Source organism: Lotus japonicus, chromosome 3 (assembly GCF_012489685.1).
Source record: "Lotus japonicus ecotype B-129 chromosome 3, LjGifu_v1.2".
NCBI classification, from domain to species: domain Eukaryota; kingdom Viridiplantae; phylum Streptophyta; class Magnoliopsida; order Fabales; family Fabaceae; genus Lotus; species Lotus japonicus.
In genome coordinates this window covers 82,485,203-82,503,188 of record NC_080043.1, presented here as the reverse complement: position 1 = coordinate 82,503,188, position 17,986 = coordinate 82,485,203, and the positions used below count along the sequence as shown (strand labels likewise).

At 38.3% G+C, this 17,986-nt stretch overlaps 1 protein-coding gene across 1 annotated transcript; it reads left to right on the top strand.

The window, feature by feature from the left end:
- The first annotated feature begins 12,798 nt into the window (after positions 1-12,798).
- LOC130744854 (uncharacterized) lies at positions 12,799-13,956 on the top strand. The gene has a single exon (XM_057597016.1). The coding sequence runs from the start codon at positions 12,799-12,801 to the stop codon at positions 13,954-13,956; it is 1,158 nt and encodes a 385-aa protein (XP_057452999.1).
- The last annotated feature ends 4,030 nt before the right edge of the window (positions 13,957-17,986 follow it).

Here is a 17,986-nt window from a genome sequence, read left to right as displayed (position 1 = left end):
CACCCTGCAAACCCTCACGACCTCACCCAACCTCAACCCTCACCCGCAAACCCCAAACCCTAACCCGCAACTTCACCCCAAACCCCAACCCGCATCCTCACCCTCACCTGCAATCGGAACCAAAACAAAACCCCAACCCTACCCCAACCGAAATCCCCACCCCAATCTAAGTTTGGATCCAGAAGAACCCATAACATGGGTGAGAGAAGAGAGAGGTGAAGAGATCGATCAACCACTTGATAGATCCAGAAAAACAAAAACATCAGTCTTCATTCTCTTGATAGATCCACTCATCAGGCTTCACCCACAGTTTCTTCTGCTTCCGACATGGAGGAGGCTCAATCCCAACCGAATCAGTACATCAATATAACAAATAGCAAGTCAGAGACGCACAGGGGAGGACAAGAACACACTCGCCCAATACAGAACAGAACAGAACAGGTATGCAGCAGCTACACAGAACACAGAATCTGGTCACCAACTTGAATTGCCTCCAAGACTTTACGACCAAAGGTAGAAGCAAGAACAAACAACCACCCTCGAACCACCAAGGATCCACCCTCATCCATATTCAACCAAACCCCCAAAATACCACCAATCTGGAACCCTAACCTGCAAACCAAGCATTGCTGTGAATCGGCGCAAATCGAAGGCAGAGAAAGAGGTTGAGGTCTCTGTCACGGTGCGAGGAGGAAGAAATCTTCGTTCACGCTGCTCATCATCACCGTCATCTTCGTCGGCGGCGGTGGCGGCGGTTTGAGACGCCAGGATCGTCCTCCGTCGCACTCAGATTCAGATCCAGATCGTTGTTGCAGTGTTTGTGCTTCTGCTACGTTCAAGTGGTGGAGGCTGCTGGGGTTGGTGGTGGTGAAGAAGAACAGGATTTGGATTGAACCCTAATTTGAGGAGAAGAAGAAGAAGATTTGGGTTGCAAAATATGAACACTAAATTTTGATTAAGATGACTGAAAATTTGGGTTAATTTGGGGAAATCTTTTTGAACAATTTGGGGAATTACTTTGGGAGAATTGATTTTATTAATTAATTTAGGGTTTTTTTTTGTTGTTAATTGGGTCCAATATTCTGAAGTGTTATTTAATTTTAATTTTTAATTTTTTTTTAAATCCATGTCAGTTTTTTTTTGCCCTGTCACCGGTCCAAATCTCACTCGCCGGAGCTCCGGGCTCCGGCGGGACCTGCTCCAAAATGATTTATAAAAGAAGAGGATCTTTTACAAAATTTTTCCGGCGAGGGACTTACCTCAGACGGCGACTCACACAGGACCAATATGATAGTTAACCCTATTGAAAAAGAAGTAGAAGGGTAGTGAGCATGGCTTTGAATAGTTAGAATGACTATTGCAGGAACAAAGTAATGGCCTCTCACAATATGTACATGAGATTCTCTTTCAATATACGGAAATAATATGTAAGGCACATGGGTTTGTTTTGTATTTGTGAGGAAATGAAGAACTAGGCCATTGCATTGCAAGCTAAGAGCTAGGCACATGCTCTACTACCAAGATTGACCAATGCATGACAATGTAATAAAGCCAAGTAAATACGTATGTATGTAAGAGCACATGGCCAGTATAGTCACGTAGGCTTGGAACCAAGACACAATCACATTAGTCACTTAGTCTGTAATTACTCATGACACTTAATTAATAAGTAGGCAAACTTAAAAAATGTTGTTTGTGTTTTAAACATAGTCATGCCTTCCCTATATTGACCAATAGTAAGCTGCTAGGGTGCCATGTCATCATTTTGACTAGTAAATTTATATTCTAAACTTGGGTCCCTAAATTTTTTTAAATTTAGTATTTTATCCTCAACTATTTATAATTTTTAATAGTTCTTGAAATAAAAAAAAAAATTAAGTTAACCTAAAATAAGATTTTATTTTGCTTTGTACCTCCGCTGCAAGCCGCCCCTTAGCGGTGGTCTTTCCTGCCGACATGGATAATCATTGAGTTTGTTTTGTGAAATGAGTAAAATTTGCTTCTTCATTCTATCAGTTTGCTTGATAAAAATGAAAATATGTAAGAAGGAACAAAACTCATTTTAATCAATTTATCAAGTCTGTAGATCAAACTTTTGGCACTTGCTTTTTCACGCTAATTGCCTACCTGTATTGATATAGTGTGCTCCTCCTACAATTCATCACACCCTTCCAATTATTGCACTCCTCCAAGGCTCCAACAGATTCTATTAAAATCAATATGGTTGCGTCTATCAAAGCTGATTGTGGAGCAGGTCTTAGTTTTGTTGCAAGAAACCATTGCAAATTTGCAACTACTTATGCAGGGTCACTTTATGTAGCAGATTTTGTACACACTTACATGCCTCTCTTTTTTAGCTAGTGGATTTGGCATTTCTTGCGTTAAGATTAAATTAGCCTTCTGTTTAAAGGGGTTTGAAGGCTTCTTGGGTTTTTTCTGAGTTTTTTTTTTCCTTCGGAGGGATAGTTTGCCCCAGTGTTTGTGTTTTTGAGTTTTCATTTTGGAGTGTTTAGCATTTTCCTGTATTTAATTTGTCACAACAGCACAGATAAGAAAATGAACTCAAAGGAGAGGAGGAAGGATTGGATCAATAAATTTACCCCAAATCAGCTTGAAATGTTTAAAATCAATTTCTATAAGGTTAAAATCAATTTGAAATAAACATTTTTTTGAAAATAATTGTATTTTTATTATATGGTAAAATTTATAAAATAAATAGTTGAAGGATCTATTTAAAAAATTTAAAAGTTAAAATGACATGACACAAATCTCCATTTGGCATTCATTGATTGGATATGGGAGAAACAACTTATAACCTTCCCTCACCAACCAGCATGTAAAAGTTTGCCTAATAAGTATTCTTGCCCCAAAGACAACATTCAAGTCTAACACAAAATCTATCCCCTTCCTCTTCTTTCTTCCCTGCAGGCTGCAGCCACTAACAACCTCTATACCACCACCACACAATCCTCCCTTGCACATCTCAAACTGAACAAGAACAAGCAAATTAAATATAAGCACCGATCGATACTCAAAACGGGTGAATAAATCAATTATTATCATTGTCAGGAATGTTGACACCATCTCCCTTCATCGCATCCCTATGTTTGTCTTTTGCTCATGAGCGGAATCCCTTTTTTTTTGTCAATTGAGTGGAATCCCTCTAGACAACATCATAGCACGTATTGTAGAGCAGTAGAGACATCATTCATCATGACAAGTTGAGGACATATAAATAATTTGAGTGAACTAATTGGGTCTCTGGCCCGCCATGTCACAAAAAAATTGAGTACGTGAACATAAGACAACCCAAAAAACCTCATCAGCAAACTAAAATCTTCTCTATATATCGATGTGGAATGTGATTTTCAAGCTAGGTACAGGAGTGAGGCAATTGCAAAAGTGATAAAATGAGTACTCATCTGGAGTCAACAGATTATGGAGAAGAAAGAGCTCCTACAAAGAGAGGTTGGGCAAAGTTTTTGGGCCACACAGGAAATTGTTTGGGAGATAATGTGTTTGGTTCCAATTCTAAAATGTGGATCAGAGTCTCAAACATGGATCTTCATCGTTATGAAGATGTTTTAGAACTAATTTTGAAAATCGATTCTACAAGTTTAATCCGAATCTGGCAAAATTTACTTGGGGTAGCTTCTCCATCTGGCTGATCTGATTTTGTCTATTTGTAATATAATTCTACACCTATAATTCTAGTTGCTGCACACACATACAATATCCAAATCATACCTAGACTCAATTTTAGACCACAGAGCAAATTCTGCAATTTTATTTGTGAGGAGACACAAAAGTACAAATTTTACTTGGCTGTGTTTTGTCCATATATATAACTTCTGAGAATTGTTATTCAGACCCTCACATCTATTTAGACACAAGGAAATACTAGATTCTCTAAAATACCCCCTTCGAACGCACTCTAGGACGTACAACGTGTTGTCGCACTTTTCCAAGGGCGATGAAGACGTATCATGAACAAGCGTCGTTGACGCTAGTAGAAAGTGTGATAAATTAATACCATCAAGTTTTATCGCACTTTCTGACTGCGGCTGTCACGCATGTTTAAAGTGCAGTTGAGACACACTTTCATTATGCGACATTTAACAGAAACTTGACACACGGTAACAGAAACAAAAACTTAAACAGAAACACACACACAACCTCAAAACAGAAACAGATAATGACAATGTTGCAGGAAATGAAACAGATAATGATCATTTTATATTACTATAATAATATTACATTGTTACTTTACAACAACGACCGCAATTTGCAATTCCACTATTAGATCATTACAACTACAACATAAATAAACTAGTCACCAGTGAGATCTACGACTTCATCGCTCCTGCGGTATGTTCTCCACAATTTGGCCATGCGATCTAGGTATGGTCGCTCCCAACCACGAGCTTCAACGGTACAATGATAGCGCAATTGTGGATTAATCACCGGCAAAGGAAAGTCACTTGACATATGCGCCTACAAAATGATGATTTATATTGTTAATAACCTTATAATGTTATGTAATGTGAATGTATACTAATATAATAATGAAAAGTACCTTCACCCAATGGTTGTTGTTGACAAGGAGCAAACATACAATCTAGTGCTCTGACGGATGTGGCACTGGACCGGTGAGAGGAAGGTATGTGGAGCACCCCTTAACTAATAAGGTCACAAACATAATCTGGTACATTGTAGCAACAATGTGGCCCATATCAGGCATGGCTTAACCACTTGTCCATTGTTGCAATCTCCCTCAGAGCAAGATGCAAGACTTGCATTACCTGATCGTAATGTTTGTTTGTGGTATACAAATCAAGGTAAACTGTCTTTGCGCGATGTAAGCTCCCTTATCATTTCGTGTCGAACTTCATGCCAGCTATTTTCCCCCTTGCCCATCAAGGAAGCAATGCATCTATAAGGGATACTCATTCCAGTTATTTCCCCCTTGCTTAGTAAAACTTCATGCCAGTTATTTTCCCCCCTCGAACTTCATGTCATTCATATGATTCAGGGAAACTCATTCTGAAATGAACAGATACATAAACGGTTTTACTGGTTCTGAACTGCAAATAATCGCACTATGAACATGCGTCTACGTCGTACTATAAGAGTGCGTCGCACGATAAGAGTGCGACGTAGACGTTGTTTGATGCTGCGTCAATACAATAAAATAAAAAAATCAATGGCACAGCGCAGTTACAAACTGCGTTGGAGACGCTCTTAACGAGTGCGTTTATGACGCACTCAACAAGGGCGTTACAAACGCACTTTTAACGAGCATTTGTAACGCACGTTTAAGACGCGACAAATCTGAATCGAGAAATGCAACAGTTACCTTTACAGACGACGGCGAACAATGGCAGAGAGGAGACGCCGGTGTGGGCGGACTGAGACTATGAACACGGTGGCGTCTGTGGTGGTGGCCGGCGGTGAGAGAGGTTGATGGGTTTGGAGGTTGCTATAATGGATTTGGAAATTTGTAGTCGGGGGGGGGCGGGGGGGGGGGGGGGAGAAGCCAAGAGAAAGAAGCTGGGGAGGGAGGGAGCGGTATTTTAAATTTTTATTAAGGGCATTTTTGACAATTCACACATTTTGGGGGGGTGTCTGAATAATAATTCCCATAACTTCTATCATTCGTCACATAGGCCTAGAAACAAAATTCACAAAACTGAATCAGGAAATAAGAAGTTCACACTAAATCTAAAAGAATTAAGGGCCCGTTTGATTGGCAGTTTTAGTTTTCAATTTCTAAGACAATTTTAGAAACGGTTTTTAGAAGAAGCTAGAAACAATTTAAATGACATGTTTTCCAATATTTAAAAAAACTGATATATAAGAACTGAAACTGAAAATATTTTTTAGCTATTTTGGTTTTTTTAGTTCTAAAAAATGTCATATCAAAACAGGCCATAAGACTCCTCAGTTACAGAAAATGGATTAAAGATTTAAAAAGGAGTGTGGGAAATGCATACCATAAAACCTTGTTTGTGAGGGAACGTAGCGAGACGCCTTGTCTGATTCTTTTGTGAAATGAAAACGGTCAAATATGTGCTGCAACCTGAATCACTGAAAGCATTCAAAGAATAGGGTCCACTAATATGCACCACTTTTTAGTGGTGTAACTTTGCACCACTATGTTAATTGTCCCATTTTACCCCTGTTCAAAAAATTAATCCCATCAAAATCCACCGGTAATACCAATATTTTTTTCTTTTTATAAAATAATTTTTTTTAACAGGGGTAAAATGGACAATTGGTATAGTGGTGCAAGGTTGCACCACTAAAAAGTGGTGCATATTAGGTGACACCCAAAGAATAATCAACTGAATAATTGCAATAATTGAAAAATCCAAAAAGCAATCACCCCTAATCTTAATGAAGAAGGGGCAGGAAAAAAATCCAAAAAACAACGTGTATAACATTCATATCCGATACAATTTCACTCAACACTTCAACAGTTTCAAGAGGTTGATCAGGTTAGGTCATTATCAATATTCATTAAGGTCTTAGAATGTGTAAAGAAATGTGAAAAGAAAGGAAAATGTATATTTATGAAAGGACCTTAAAAAAGTGAAGAAAAAAAACCCTTACCATCTCTTCTTCCATTACTTTTGAATTGTTGGGTAGTTATGTTATGTAATTTTATATTTTGATTTTCATGATCTGTTTCTGTAACACTCTCTAAACCTCCGCCTAAATATTATAACATAAATCAGAGTAAAATGCATAACACAGATGGTGTCACATTTATTCTCCAAAAACATACATCAAAAACACCCGTCATGCTCATAATAAATATATAAATTTTCAACTTTAATGTCATAACATCATATGCATAGCATAGCGGATTTATTTTCAACTCCAAAATTAAACATAATCTAAGAATAAATAAAGAGAGTTCATAAATATCTCCTAACATTCAGGTACAATACTAAACGTTTGTCCAGTGTTACATAACGGAGCATGACTCCCTTCACTAAAAGCATATCTAAATACTAGCTCTTCCGACTACTCGCGAGAAGCTCCACTATTCTCAGTACCTGAGCGATGTCGCATAGAACATCATTCTAACAGAAGGGTGAGAACTCATATCATATGGATAAGCATAATAATAAATGGACCCATAATAAATAATGTAAAAGCTTATCTATGTTCCACATAAATTCTTCAGACTTCACTAACAATGATAAATTATGTAATTTAATATAATCAATCAATGTCACAGTTATGACAATACTTCATAATTCATAGCATCAAGTAAGCAAATATTATCGTCTCCAATTACCACAACATCAAATCTAAAAAAATATCACAATTATCATTAATTAGCATCAACAACTCCCTAACACATATGACTAAAGTGAGACCCGTGCAAATGACTTTGGTACCAAAATTGTTATCCTTAGCGGTATCACCGCGTCCACTCCAGACAGATAACCACCAATAAAGCTCTCGCTCTAGGCTTCAAAACCACTCCAGATTTGGGACAAGTCACTAGCCTCCACGAGAACTAGCAAACATTGCCTCTTGACAACTATGCAGTGTATTGTGTAAAACTCAACTAACATATGCATATTCAGACCATCTCCAAGTCTTAATTATTTTAGCATATTCATCACCAGCTCAACAATTCACATCATCTCCAATTTCACAAAACACACACTTACATATTATCAATCACACAACTTGCAATCACAGTAACTTAGCAACTTAACACATAACATCAATTCAGAAACAAATCATATAATTAACTATTAAACATATATAAATTAAATATAATTCATATATAACAGGTTTTACAACTATTATACAAAAACTGGATTCTACCTAATTTTCCCCAAAAACTAGTCATCTCTCTGCACCATCCCCCTCATGTGCGCGATACCGCGCGCACCACTACCTACATGCCCCACCTCCCTCGCGCGCAACCCTCGCCATGGCTGCGCGCCACCGCGCCTTGCACAACACCACGCGCGCGCACCACATCTTTTTTCGAAAACAACATTTGCACCTAAAATGACTCATTTTATTCAAAATAGTTATAAACTGTACAGCAACCTAGGCGAATTTTTAAATACCTCAAATACACTCAGAAAAATCCAATATTTTTATCATGGTTCTCTATAGACGTTTTGTAAATCCCTGTAAATTTTCAAGTTGAAATTCGAAGTACAAAATTCATGAAAAATCTAAGACTAACAGCAAATCGTGAGAAATGAGACAGATTAACCTATCTCACTAAAACGCATATAACTCGAGCTACAGACGTCGGAATGACGTGAAACCAGCGGCAAAAGTTTTATAACAGAAAGGGATACATCTTTTATGAAGACTACTTCTTCAAATTCGATCATTAACACAGCTCGAAATAGGGTTCAAGAGCTCGTAAATTTTTGCGGCCTCATGCGCGGCGCGCTACCCCTCTCTTCCACCCACAATTCATAACCCTAAATTCAACTATCCACCTTCAATTTAGAAAAAACTGCATCCTATGGTTCCTAAATCAGGTTTTCTATCATTATTCACTATCATACCAATCCAAATAACATGAATTCAAACCCTTACCTCTTGAAGATCAAATTCTAGGTTTTCTTCTCTTTTCTCCCCTTCTCTCTTTCACGCTTCTTTTCTTCTGCTCTGCTAACTCCTCCAATTCTCAAATTCTGATTTCTCCCTTTCTATTTCACTCCTAACCCTAAAATAGTCTTATAATGGGCCCCACTCTCAACTACTCACTTAATTATCTAATAAAATCACTTAATCACCTTATTATATAATAAAATCTCATAATTACTTATTATATAGTAAAATCACCTATTTATTCAAATCATTATATAATCTAATAATAATTAAAATAAAATAGTAAATAACCTAATAACGGAAAAATGGGGTGTAACGTTCCTACTAAGTACTAATAGCTAGGCTCTTCTATAGCTTCCTTAAAGTCAGCTAAATTGTCTCTTTTACAATCACTGGATCACTCTCAACTAGGGATGACAATGGGTAGGGTTTGGGTAGGGTACTATAGTACCCATCCCCATACCCGTGTTTTCAAAAATTACCCGTACCCGTCCTCATACCCGCGTGGGTAGCAATTTGAATGCCCGTATCCGTACCCTCTGGGTACTTATATGCCCGTACTTGTGCCCACTACCCGCAATTTAGCTAACCAAAATATAATTTTTCACTATTTTTGTTAATCGAAAACAAAAATACAACTAACTTTTTAAATAAAAACACTAATTAAAAATACAAAGATTATCTAAAAACTTAACAAGTAAAATCATTCAACTAAGCATAATTTTTTTAGAAGAAATAAGCGAGAAAGATATAACTTTAAATTTATAATTTTAGATTTATAATATAGTCTTAAAATTATAGGTTATTAACTTACTAATTTTAAAAATAAGTGGGAGTAAATTAGCAATAGTTATAAATATCTTAAATACTTAGCTATTTTTTTTTAAAAAAAAGTAAGTTTGAAAGTTATAGCTTAAGTTAATTTATTAATAACTTAATATATTACCAAATAATAATAATAATAATAATAATAATAATAATAATAATAATAATATTATATGTGTGCGGGTATGGGGCGGGTTGGGTACTATAGTGCCCATACCGCACTCATACCCACTATTTTTTGCGGGTAATTACTCATACCTAACCTCATACCCATCTAGCGGGTTTTTACATTATCCATAGTGAGTATTTTTTGCAGGTACCCTATGGGTCCGAGACCCATTGCCATCCCTACTCTCAACTCTCTATTTGACTTGTATGGCAATGGATTGGTGGCAGCATTCTTTGACAATATATTCGGTTTCAATTTTGCTTTTTTTTTTACCAAATTTAGAAGACAAATGTCTCTTTGTTAAACCTACTGCAATTGGCTATTGAGCACATGATAATCACAATTAGACACATCATGAATTCTTAAGACAGACACAATTTTATTTGCTTTCAACACAAGGAAAATCAAATCTATTAACTCGCCTAATCCAGATAATACACAATTTTTTATATGTCTGTAAGTACTAAGTACTAAGTAACTATAAATTTCAACCAATAAAGTTGAAGTAGCCCTTCACCAGCAGCAACACAAGAGTTGGAAGAACTGCTTCAGCAGCCAAAACACGAAGCGACAGAACAGAATGAAACACAACAAAACGATTAACCCGGCCCAAAACACTACATAAATCCGGGTAATGCGAACAACTGTTCTGCTAGCAGGGTTCAGCACCATCCATATAGCTATTAAATACGCCCCTGCAGTACAAATTACTGAGATGCTCATGATTATTATAAGCACCCACATAACCACTCTGTTACGTAGGGAAAATCCACTAATCAGTAACAGTATTATTGTCTGAGATGCAGAGAAAGATATGGTACATAACAGAATGAAAATCTCATATTTTAACTTTTGGTCGCTTTCGCCAAAGGCGAATACTGAAGTACCAGCTTTGCAAATTTTTCCAGCTGCACAACCCTGCTGGCTATCTGTGTCTGATTGCCAAACACCCCCTGGTGGGTTTATGGCAATTTGAAAAGTTAAGGTTGCAATCACTGTGGCTACAATCATAAGAGAACCTCGCATTTGTTCTAACCAATTCCCCTGTTTGCTTTTTGTTCCATAATCTCCATGTGCTACTTCATTATGAGGGGCTACTCTTGTTGGTAGTGATCTTCTATCCATTGTCCTTTTTTTTTCTTAGTTTTCTTAGGATGCATAGCCTTTCCATTAAATAGAGCTTCTTTTCTACGTGGGAATAGCTAAAGGTGATGTAAATTCAGTGAACCTTCCGCTGAGGCGAACGTGGAACTATTGGGGTCAAATAATGTGGTTGGAGTGTTTATACTTTTGCCGCAAGAATCAAAATCAGGGTCAATGTTTTAAAGGATGATAATTTTACACCCAAACTCCAGTGCTAGAGTGATATGTGATGGGTTCAGCTATTCAAGTGATACATGTTTGAATTCATTTAAGCAATGTTTTAGAGTTGAGTAATGTAATACATGTTTGAATCAATTTAAACAATGTTTTAAATGTTTTAATTTGAGTATCATGTATGGGAAAATACTCGCTCGAGAAGCTAGCTACATGAGGACGTACATGTTTAAGGCTCAAACAAGATTGCCTTATGTGGCATGTACATGTTACATGATTGTCCCAAGGAGACTTACGCAAGTTATTCTGTGTTGATTAATGAAGCTATTACCTCTTCTACTTTGCATGGAATTAAGGTTGCTTGTGTTAAACAAATTATTTCTCACTTACCGTTTGCAGACAATGGCATTGTTTTTCCCTAGGCAATATTGCAAGAAGTGGAATAGGTAAAGGATGTTCATACCACTTATAAGCGAGCTTTTTGACAAGTCATAAACCTTGACATATCTTAGCTATCTTGCAGCCAAAATGTGTTGGAGAATTGATTTAATGAGGTTAAACTTATGATGAATGTTAATACAGTGGATTGCTTTGATAAATACTTGGGGTTTTCGACTATGATCGATAAGTCAAAGACCCAGGTATTTAATTTTATCGAGGGCTGAGTTTAGAAGAAGTTGAAAGAGTGGAAATAAAAGACCGTGTCTAGAGCGGGAAGAGGGGTGTTTGTTAAGGCGGTATCTCAATTCATCCTTGTTAAATTATGTCTTGCTTCTTATTACCGGTTAGTGTTTGATTGTCATATTGAAGGGATGACTAGTAGGTTTTATTGGGGTGGTAATGTGACTAAAAAGAGCATGCATTGGCTTAAGTGGAATAGTTTGTGTCGTTCAAAAAATTATGGAGGTCTCGACTTCTGAGATTTCAAGACCTTCAACATGGCACTTGTGGGAAAGATTTAATGGTGTATTATGTTGCATCGTAATGATTTTCTTAGCTAGGTCTATAAACCTATTTGTTTCCCACATGGGAATTTTTTTGTTGCTCAGAAATGTTATCGCCCTAGTTATGCACCTATCATTGTCCGTTAAGGTTGGATTTTCCAAAACGGGAGAATGTGAAAAATTGGTGATGGTAGGACCGTGAATACTTAGGATGATCGATGAATTCCTAATGGCCGGATCCTCTGGTTTATAGAGATGAGGTTGCTAACGAACTTGGTATTAAGCTTGTTTCCAATTTAATTTTTCCTTCTACTTTGGTTTGGATTCTTGAGCTTATTGATTATTTGTTTTGATCACTAATAAATTGGAAAATCTTGTCCATCCTTCTTACGCAACAAAGGAATCCTACCCTAAGTTGTTTTATTGGTCGCACTCTTTTAATGGGATTTACACGAAGCGGTCGAGGTATAAGTTTATTCGGCAACACAATGATAATGATTTGGCATTGACTTCATATTCTCCAATGCTTCCTAAAAATATTTGGAGAAAGATTTAAAAATCGGATACTTTGCCAAGGTGTGAAAGAATATCCCAAAGGACTTGTCTCGAGCTTCTACTATTACATAGTGTAGATAATGAGTTTTACCTTTACCATCTTTCCTTTAGTTACTGTAAATAGTTAGTTACTTTACCACTAGGATTAGTTACTAGTGGTTAGTTAGTTAGAGTCGGTTGATTACTCTAGTTAGTGTTAACCACTCTAGTTAGTGTTAGTTAGAACCATGGTTAATTGCTTTACCTTGTGTATAAAAGAAAGCTCTCTGTACAATTTACAATCAATCAATTGATTCAGCTTTTCAGTTTTATCATCTTCAACCTTTCTCTACTTCAAGATTTCTTATGGTATCAGAGCTCTCTTAGAGAGAGCTCTGCTGCGCAACCATGGCGGCTGAACCCGCCGCTTATCCTTTCACCGTGCAAGATGCACAGACCGCTTCCCACACCTTCTATATTCACCCGAACGAGAGCCCCTCCACCGTTCTGGTCTCGCCGCCGCTCTCGGAGGGAAACTACCACAACTGGGCGAGGGCCATGAAGATGAGTCTCTTGACGAAGAACAAGCTGGGTTTTGTAGATGGATCGATTGCAGAACCACCTCAAGATCATCCTGTGTCACCCTTCTGGCAACGTTGCAACATGCTAGTTCTGAGCTGGCTCATCAAATCCATGAGCGTGGAGATCGCACAATCGATTCTATGGCGTGACAAGGCAACCGACGTCTGGAAAGAGCTTCGTGAGAGGTTTTCACAAGCGGATCTATTCCGAATTTCAGAGCTTCAGGAAGAAATCTTCAGTCTGAAACAAGGTGATAGTTTTGTCTCAAAGTTTTATACAAGCATGAAGACTCTTTGGGATGAATTAGACATTTTGAATCCTTTGCCTGTTTGTACCTGTAACCCTCGGTGTTCTTGTGGAGCGATCAAGAATATCGAAGAAGAAAGGAACAAGAATCAAGTGGTTCGGTTCCTTAAAGGCTTGAATGATCAGTTTTCAGGGGTTAGGTCACAATTGATGCTGTTGGATACCTTACCCAATGTGAATCGTGTGTTCGCTCTCATTGCTCAACAAGAAAGGCAATTCTCTGCAGAAAACATCTCTGGGTCTAAGGCGATGATGGCCTCAAGGGAAAGTTCACACGACAATAGAGGAGGTGCATCAACATCGCATTCAGGGAGTTCTCAATCCCAATCCAATTCTGGGTATCACAGTTCTCAGTCCAGTTCTGGAGGCTATCATTCCAATTCAGGGGGGAATAGGTATTCCTCGAAGAAGTGTTCATATTGTGGGAAGATGGGTCACACGGTTGATGATTGCTATAAGAAGCATGGCTTCCCACCAGGGTTCAAGTTCAAGAACCCAAAATATGCAAACAAGTCTGCCAATTGTGTTCATATTGCTGATGATGATCAAGACTCTGAGGGAGGATCTTCAGGACAAGACACAAGATTTGGGTTTACAGCTGATCAGTATCACCATTTGCTTGCTCTTCTTCCAACCTCAGAATCAAAGAGTTCCTCTTCACAACACACTGCAGTGTGAATTCTTGTGTTCAGATCCTTCCTAGCAAATCTGGTAATAGCAGCACAAGTGTCATTCCTATCAAGAATGGTAATCCCCTTGACACTTTTTGGGTTATGGATACTGGTGCTACAGATCATATCTGTAACACATTGAGCTACTTTAGTTCCTATAGTCATGTAGGTTCCATTCCAGTTTCTCTACCAAATGGAGTAACTGAGTCAGCAGTGATCAAAGGATCAATCCATCTTACTCCTAGTTTTGTCTTACACAATGTGCTGTTTCTGCCAAGTTTTCAGTTCAATTTGATTTCTGTACATAAGCTGGTTAAGAGTCTTCATTACAGGCTAATTTTCAATGATGATGTTTGTTTGATACAGGATTCCAGTGCTTGGAGGACGATTGGCACAGTTAAAGCAGTCAAGGGACTATACATCCTCAATAAATCATCAGTTACCCCTCATTCAAGTTGTAATTCAGTACTGTCTTCTGTTTCTTCTGTTGTTATTCCTACTGTCAATGTATCTTGTAGTTTTGATCCCAAAGTGCACAATTTGTGGCACTATAGGTTAGGACACCCTTCTTTTGTCAAAGGGCAGTCAATAAGGGATCTCTTTCCTTATGTACAGTGTACTAAAGAACACATTTGTGATGTATGTCCAATTGCAAAGCAAAAGAAATTGAGTTTTCCATTGAGTACTTCTTCTACTTCTGCCATTTTTAGTTTAATACATGTTGATATATGGGGCCCTATGTCTGTTCTTTCCTTGCATGGTTTCTCATATTTCTTAACAATAGTTGATGATTATTCTAGATATACTTGGGTATACCTATTAAAATCTAAAGCTGAAGTTCAGTTCTTAATTCAGAATTTATGTGCCTTAGTTGAAAACCAGTTTGGAACCACTGTTAGGAGCATAAGAAGTGACAATGGAAAAGAATTTGCTCTTAGTCACTTCTATGCCAGTAAAGGAATAATCCATCAAACAAGTTGTGTTGAAACCCCTCAGCAAAACTCTATTGTTGAGAGGAAGCATCAACATATCTTGAATGTGGCTCGTGCATTATTGTTTCAAGCACATCTTCCAAAGATTTTTTGGGCTCATGCTATTACCCATTCTATTTTCCTGATAAATAGACTTCCTACACCTATCCTTGAAAATAAGTGCCCTTTTCAGCTTCTTCATAACAAAGTTCCAGATGTGTCTTTTCTCAAGGTCTTTGGTTCACTTTGCTTTGCATCAACTCTTGTCAGTCATAGGACTAAGTTTGACCCTAGGGCTCAAAGGTGTATCTTTTTAGGCTTCAAGCCAGGAACCAAGGGGTATATTGTGTATGACCTGAAAACTAGAAACATATCTATACCATGCAATGTGGTGTTTCATGAGAATATTTTTCCCTATTCTCATTCCAGTAGCCTTGACCAAAGTTCTGAGTTCAGTCCTTTACCTTTACCATCTTGTTTACCAGAAGAACCTTTTGACTATTCTTATCCTGAGCATCCTGCGCCCAGACCACCCTCTATATCTTCAGGACCACTCTCTAATCCTGAAGCAGTTCATATCCAGAGGACTTCTACAAGAGCAAGAAAACCTCCTACTTACTTGCAGGACTATCATTGCACTCTTACTGCTGCAACTGCTGTGCCAACTGTTCCTTCTAGTACAGGTATATCCTATCCCTTGTCCAAAGTCATCTCTTATCATAAATTGACCCCTTCCTATCGAGGTTTTGTCATGAACATTACTACAGTCAGTGAGCCAACTAGATACTCTGAGGCAGTGAAGCATGAGTGTTGGAGGAAGGCTATGGATCAGGAACTAGAGGCTTTGGAGAGAAATCACACATGGATTCTTGTTGATAAGCCAGCTGACAAAACTCCAATTGGGTGCAAATGGGTTTACAAGGTGAAACACAAACAGGATGGCTCCATAGAAAGGTACAAGGCACGCTTGGTTGTCAAAGGTTATACACAAGTGGAAGGCATAGACTTCATGGATACCTTCTCCCCAGTAGCTAAAATGACTACACTTCATGTGCTGCTTGCTTTGGTAGCTTCCAATAATTGGTTTCTTCACCAATTAGATGTGGACAATGCATTCTTACATGCCAGCCTTGATGAGGAAATTTATATGGCATTACCTCAGGGTCTTCCTTCTTCTAAACCAAATCAAGTTTGTCTCCTACAAAAGTCCCTCTATGGACTCAAACAGGCCAGTAGGCAATGTTACTCGACCCTCTGTGTTGCACTTCAGGATCTTGGTTTTAAACAAAGTTCAGCAGATCACACACTGTACATAAAGTCAGGAAGCAAAGGCACTTTCACTGCTCTCCTGCTCTATGTGGATGATGTTTTATTGGCAGGAAATGACATGACAGAGATCATGACAGTCAAGCATTCTTTACATGAGAAGTTTCGTATCAAAGACATGGGAGAAGCAAAGTTTTTCCTTGGTCTTGAGATTGCTAGATCTACAACAGGAATAGTGCTAAATCAGAGAAAGTATGCTCTTGAATTACTCTCAGACTCAGGCTTGCTTGGTTGTAGGCCAGCAACTACTCCCATGGATAGCTCACAGAAGCTTAGTGCTACCACAGGGACACCCCTAGCTGATATCAGCTCTTATCGTCGTCTCATAGGTAGACTTTTATACCTCACAACTACTAGGCCCGATATCTCATTTGCAGTGCATCAATTGAGCCAGTATCTCTCTGCTCCTAGTGATGCTCATGAAGCAGCAGCTCACAGGATCCTTAGATACATCAAAGGCAATCCTGGATGTGGTCTCCTCTATTCTGCTTCTTCATCTTCTGTCTTAACAGCGTTTAGTGACTCCGACTGGGCCGGTTGTGCTGACACACGCAGGTCTATCACTGGTTATTGTATGTTTCTGGGTACATCATTGATTTCGTGGCGATCCAAGAAACAGAACACTGCTTCTCGTTCATCATGTGAGGCCGAGTATCGTGCCATGGCAGCTTCAGTTTGTGAAATCCAATGGCTAAGCTACCTATTGCATGATCTTCAATCTCCTCTACAGTCACCAGTCTCCATGTATTGTGACAATCAGTCAGCTATTCATATAGCTCATAATCCAAGCTTTCATGAGAGAACGAAACACATTGAGCTGGACTGTCATATAGTTCGTGAAAAATTGAAGCAAGGATTAGTGCATCTTCTTCCAGTTGCATCTTCTCATCAGCTTGCAGACATTCTCACGAAGCCTTTGACTCCAGGACCCTTTCGACACATCTTCTCCAAACTGGGACTGTTTGATATACACTCTCCAGTTTGAGGGGGGCTATTACATAGTGTAGATAATGAGTTTTACCTTTACCATCTTTCCTTTAGTTACTGTAAATAGTTAGTTACTTTACCACTAGGATTAGTTACTAGTGGTTAGTTAGTTAGAGTCGGTTGATTACTCTAGTTAGTGTTAACCACTCTAGTTAGTGTTAGTTAGAACCATGGTTAATTGCTTTACCTTGTGTATAAAAGAAAGCTCTCTGTACAATTTACAATCAATCAATTGATTCAGCTTTTCAGTTTTATCATCTTCAACCTTTCTCTACTTCAAGATTTCTTATCTACCGGTGCGTGCTTCTCCTCATCGATATGGTATTGAGCTGGACCTCTCTTGTCCCTGATGTCCTTCAGAGTCAGAGAATGTACATCATGTTTTACTGTTTTGTCATGTGATTAAACGATCATCATTCGCCTCTCCTTTAAGGTTAAGGCTGGAAAATGATTGTTCTATTCATGTTTTTTGCAGGATTTTATTGCACAAGCTAGCCTTCATGGCATTGATTATTTTCTTGCTCTATTGTATTCCATTTGGAAAGCTAGGAACAAATTGTTATTCTGTGTGGACCAAACCATGTTGGACTCAGTGTTACAGTGCGAGACATTCATGCGTCCTTCCCTGGTGGAGATATTGTAGATACATATTCCCCTGGCCACCCGGGCGCATTGGAGGCGCGTTTTCAGAGGTGGTGTATTCAAGCTCAACTTTGATGTATGTGTTTCAAAGGCATGTTTGGCAGGTTTTGG

Coding starts and splice junctions, on each gene's coding strand:
- LOC130744854 (XM_057597016.1), top strand. CDS start 12,799: ATGGCGGCTGAACCCGCCGCTTATCCTTTCACCGTGCAAGATGCACAG.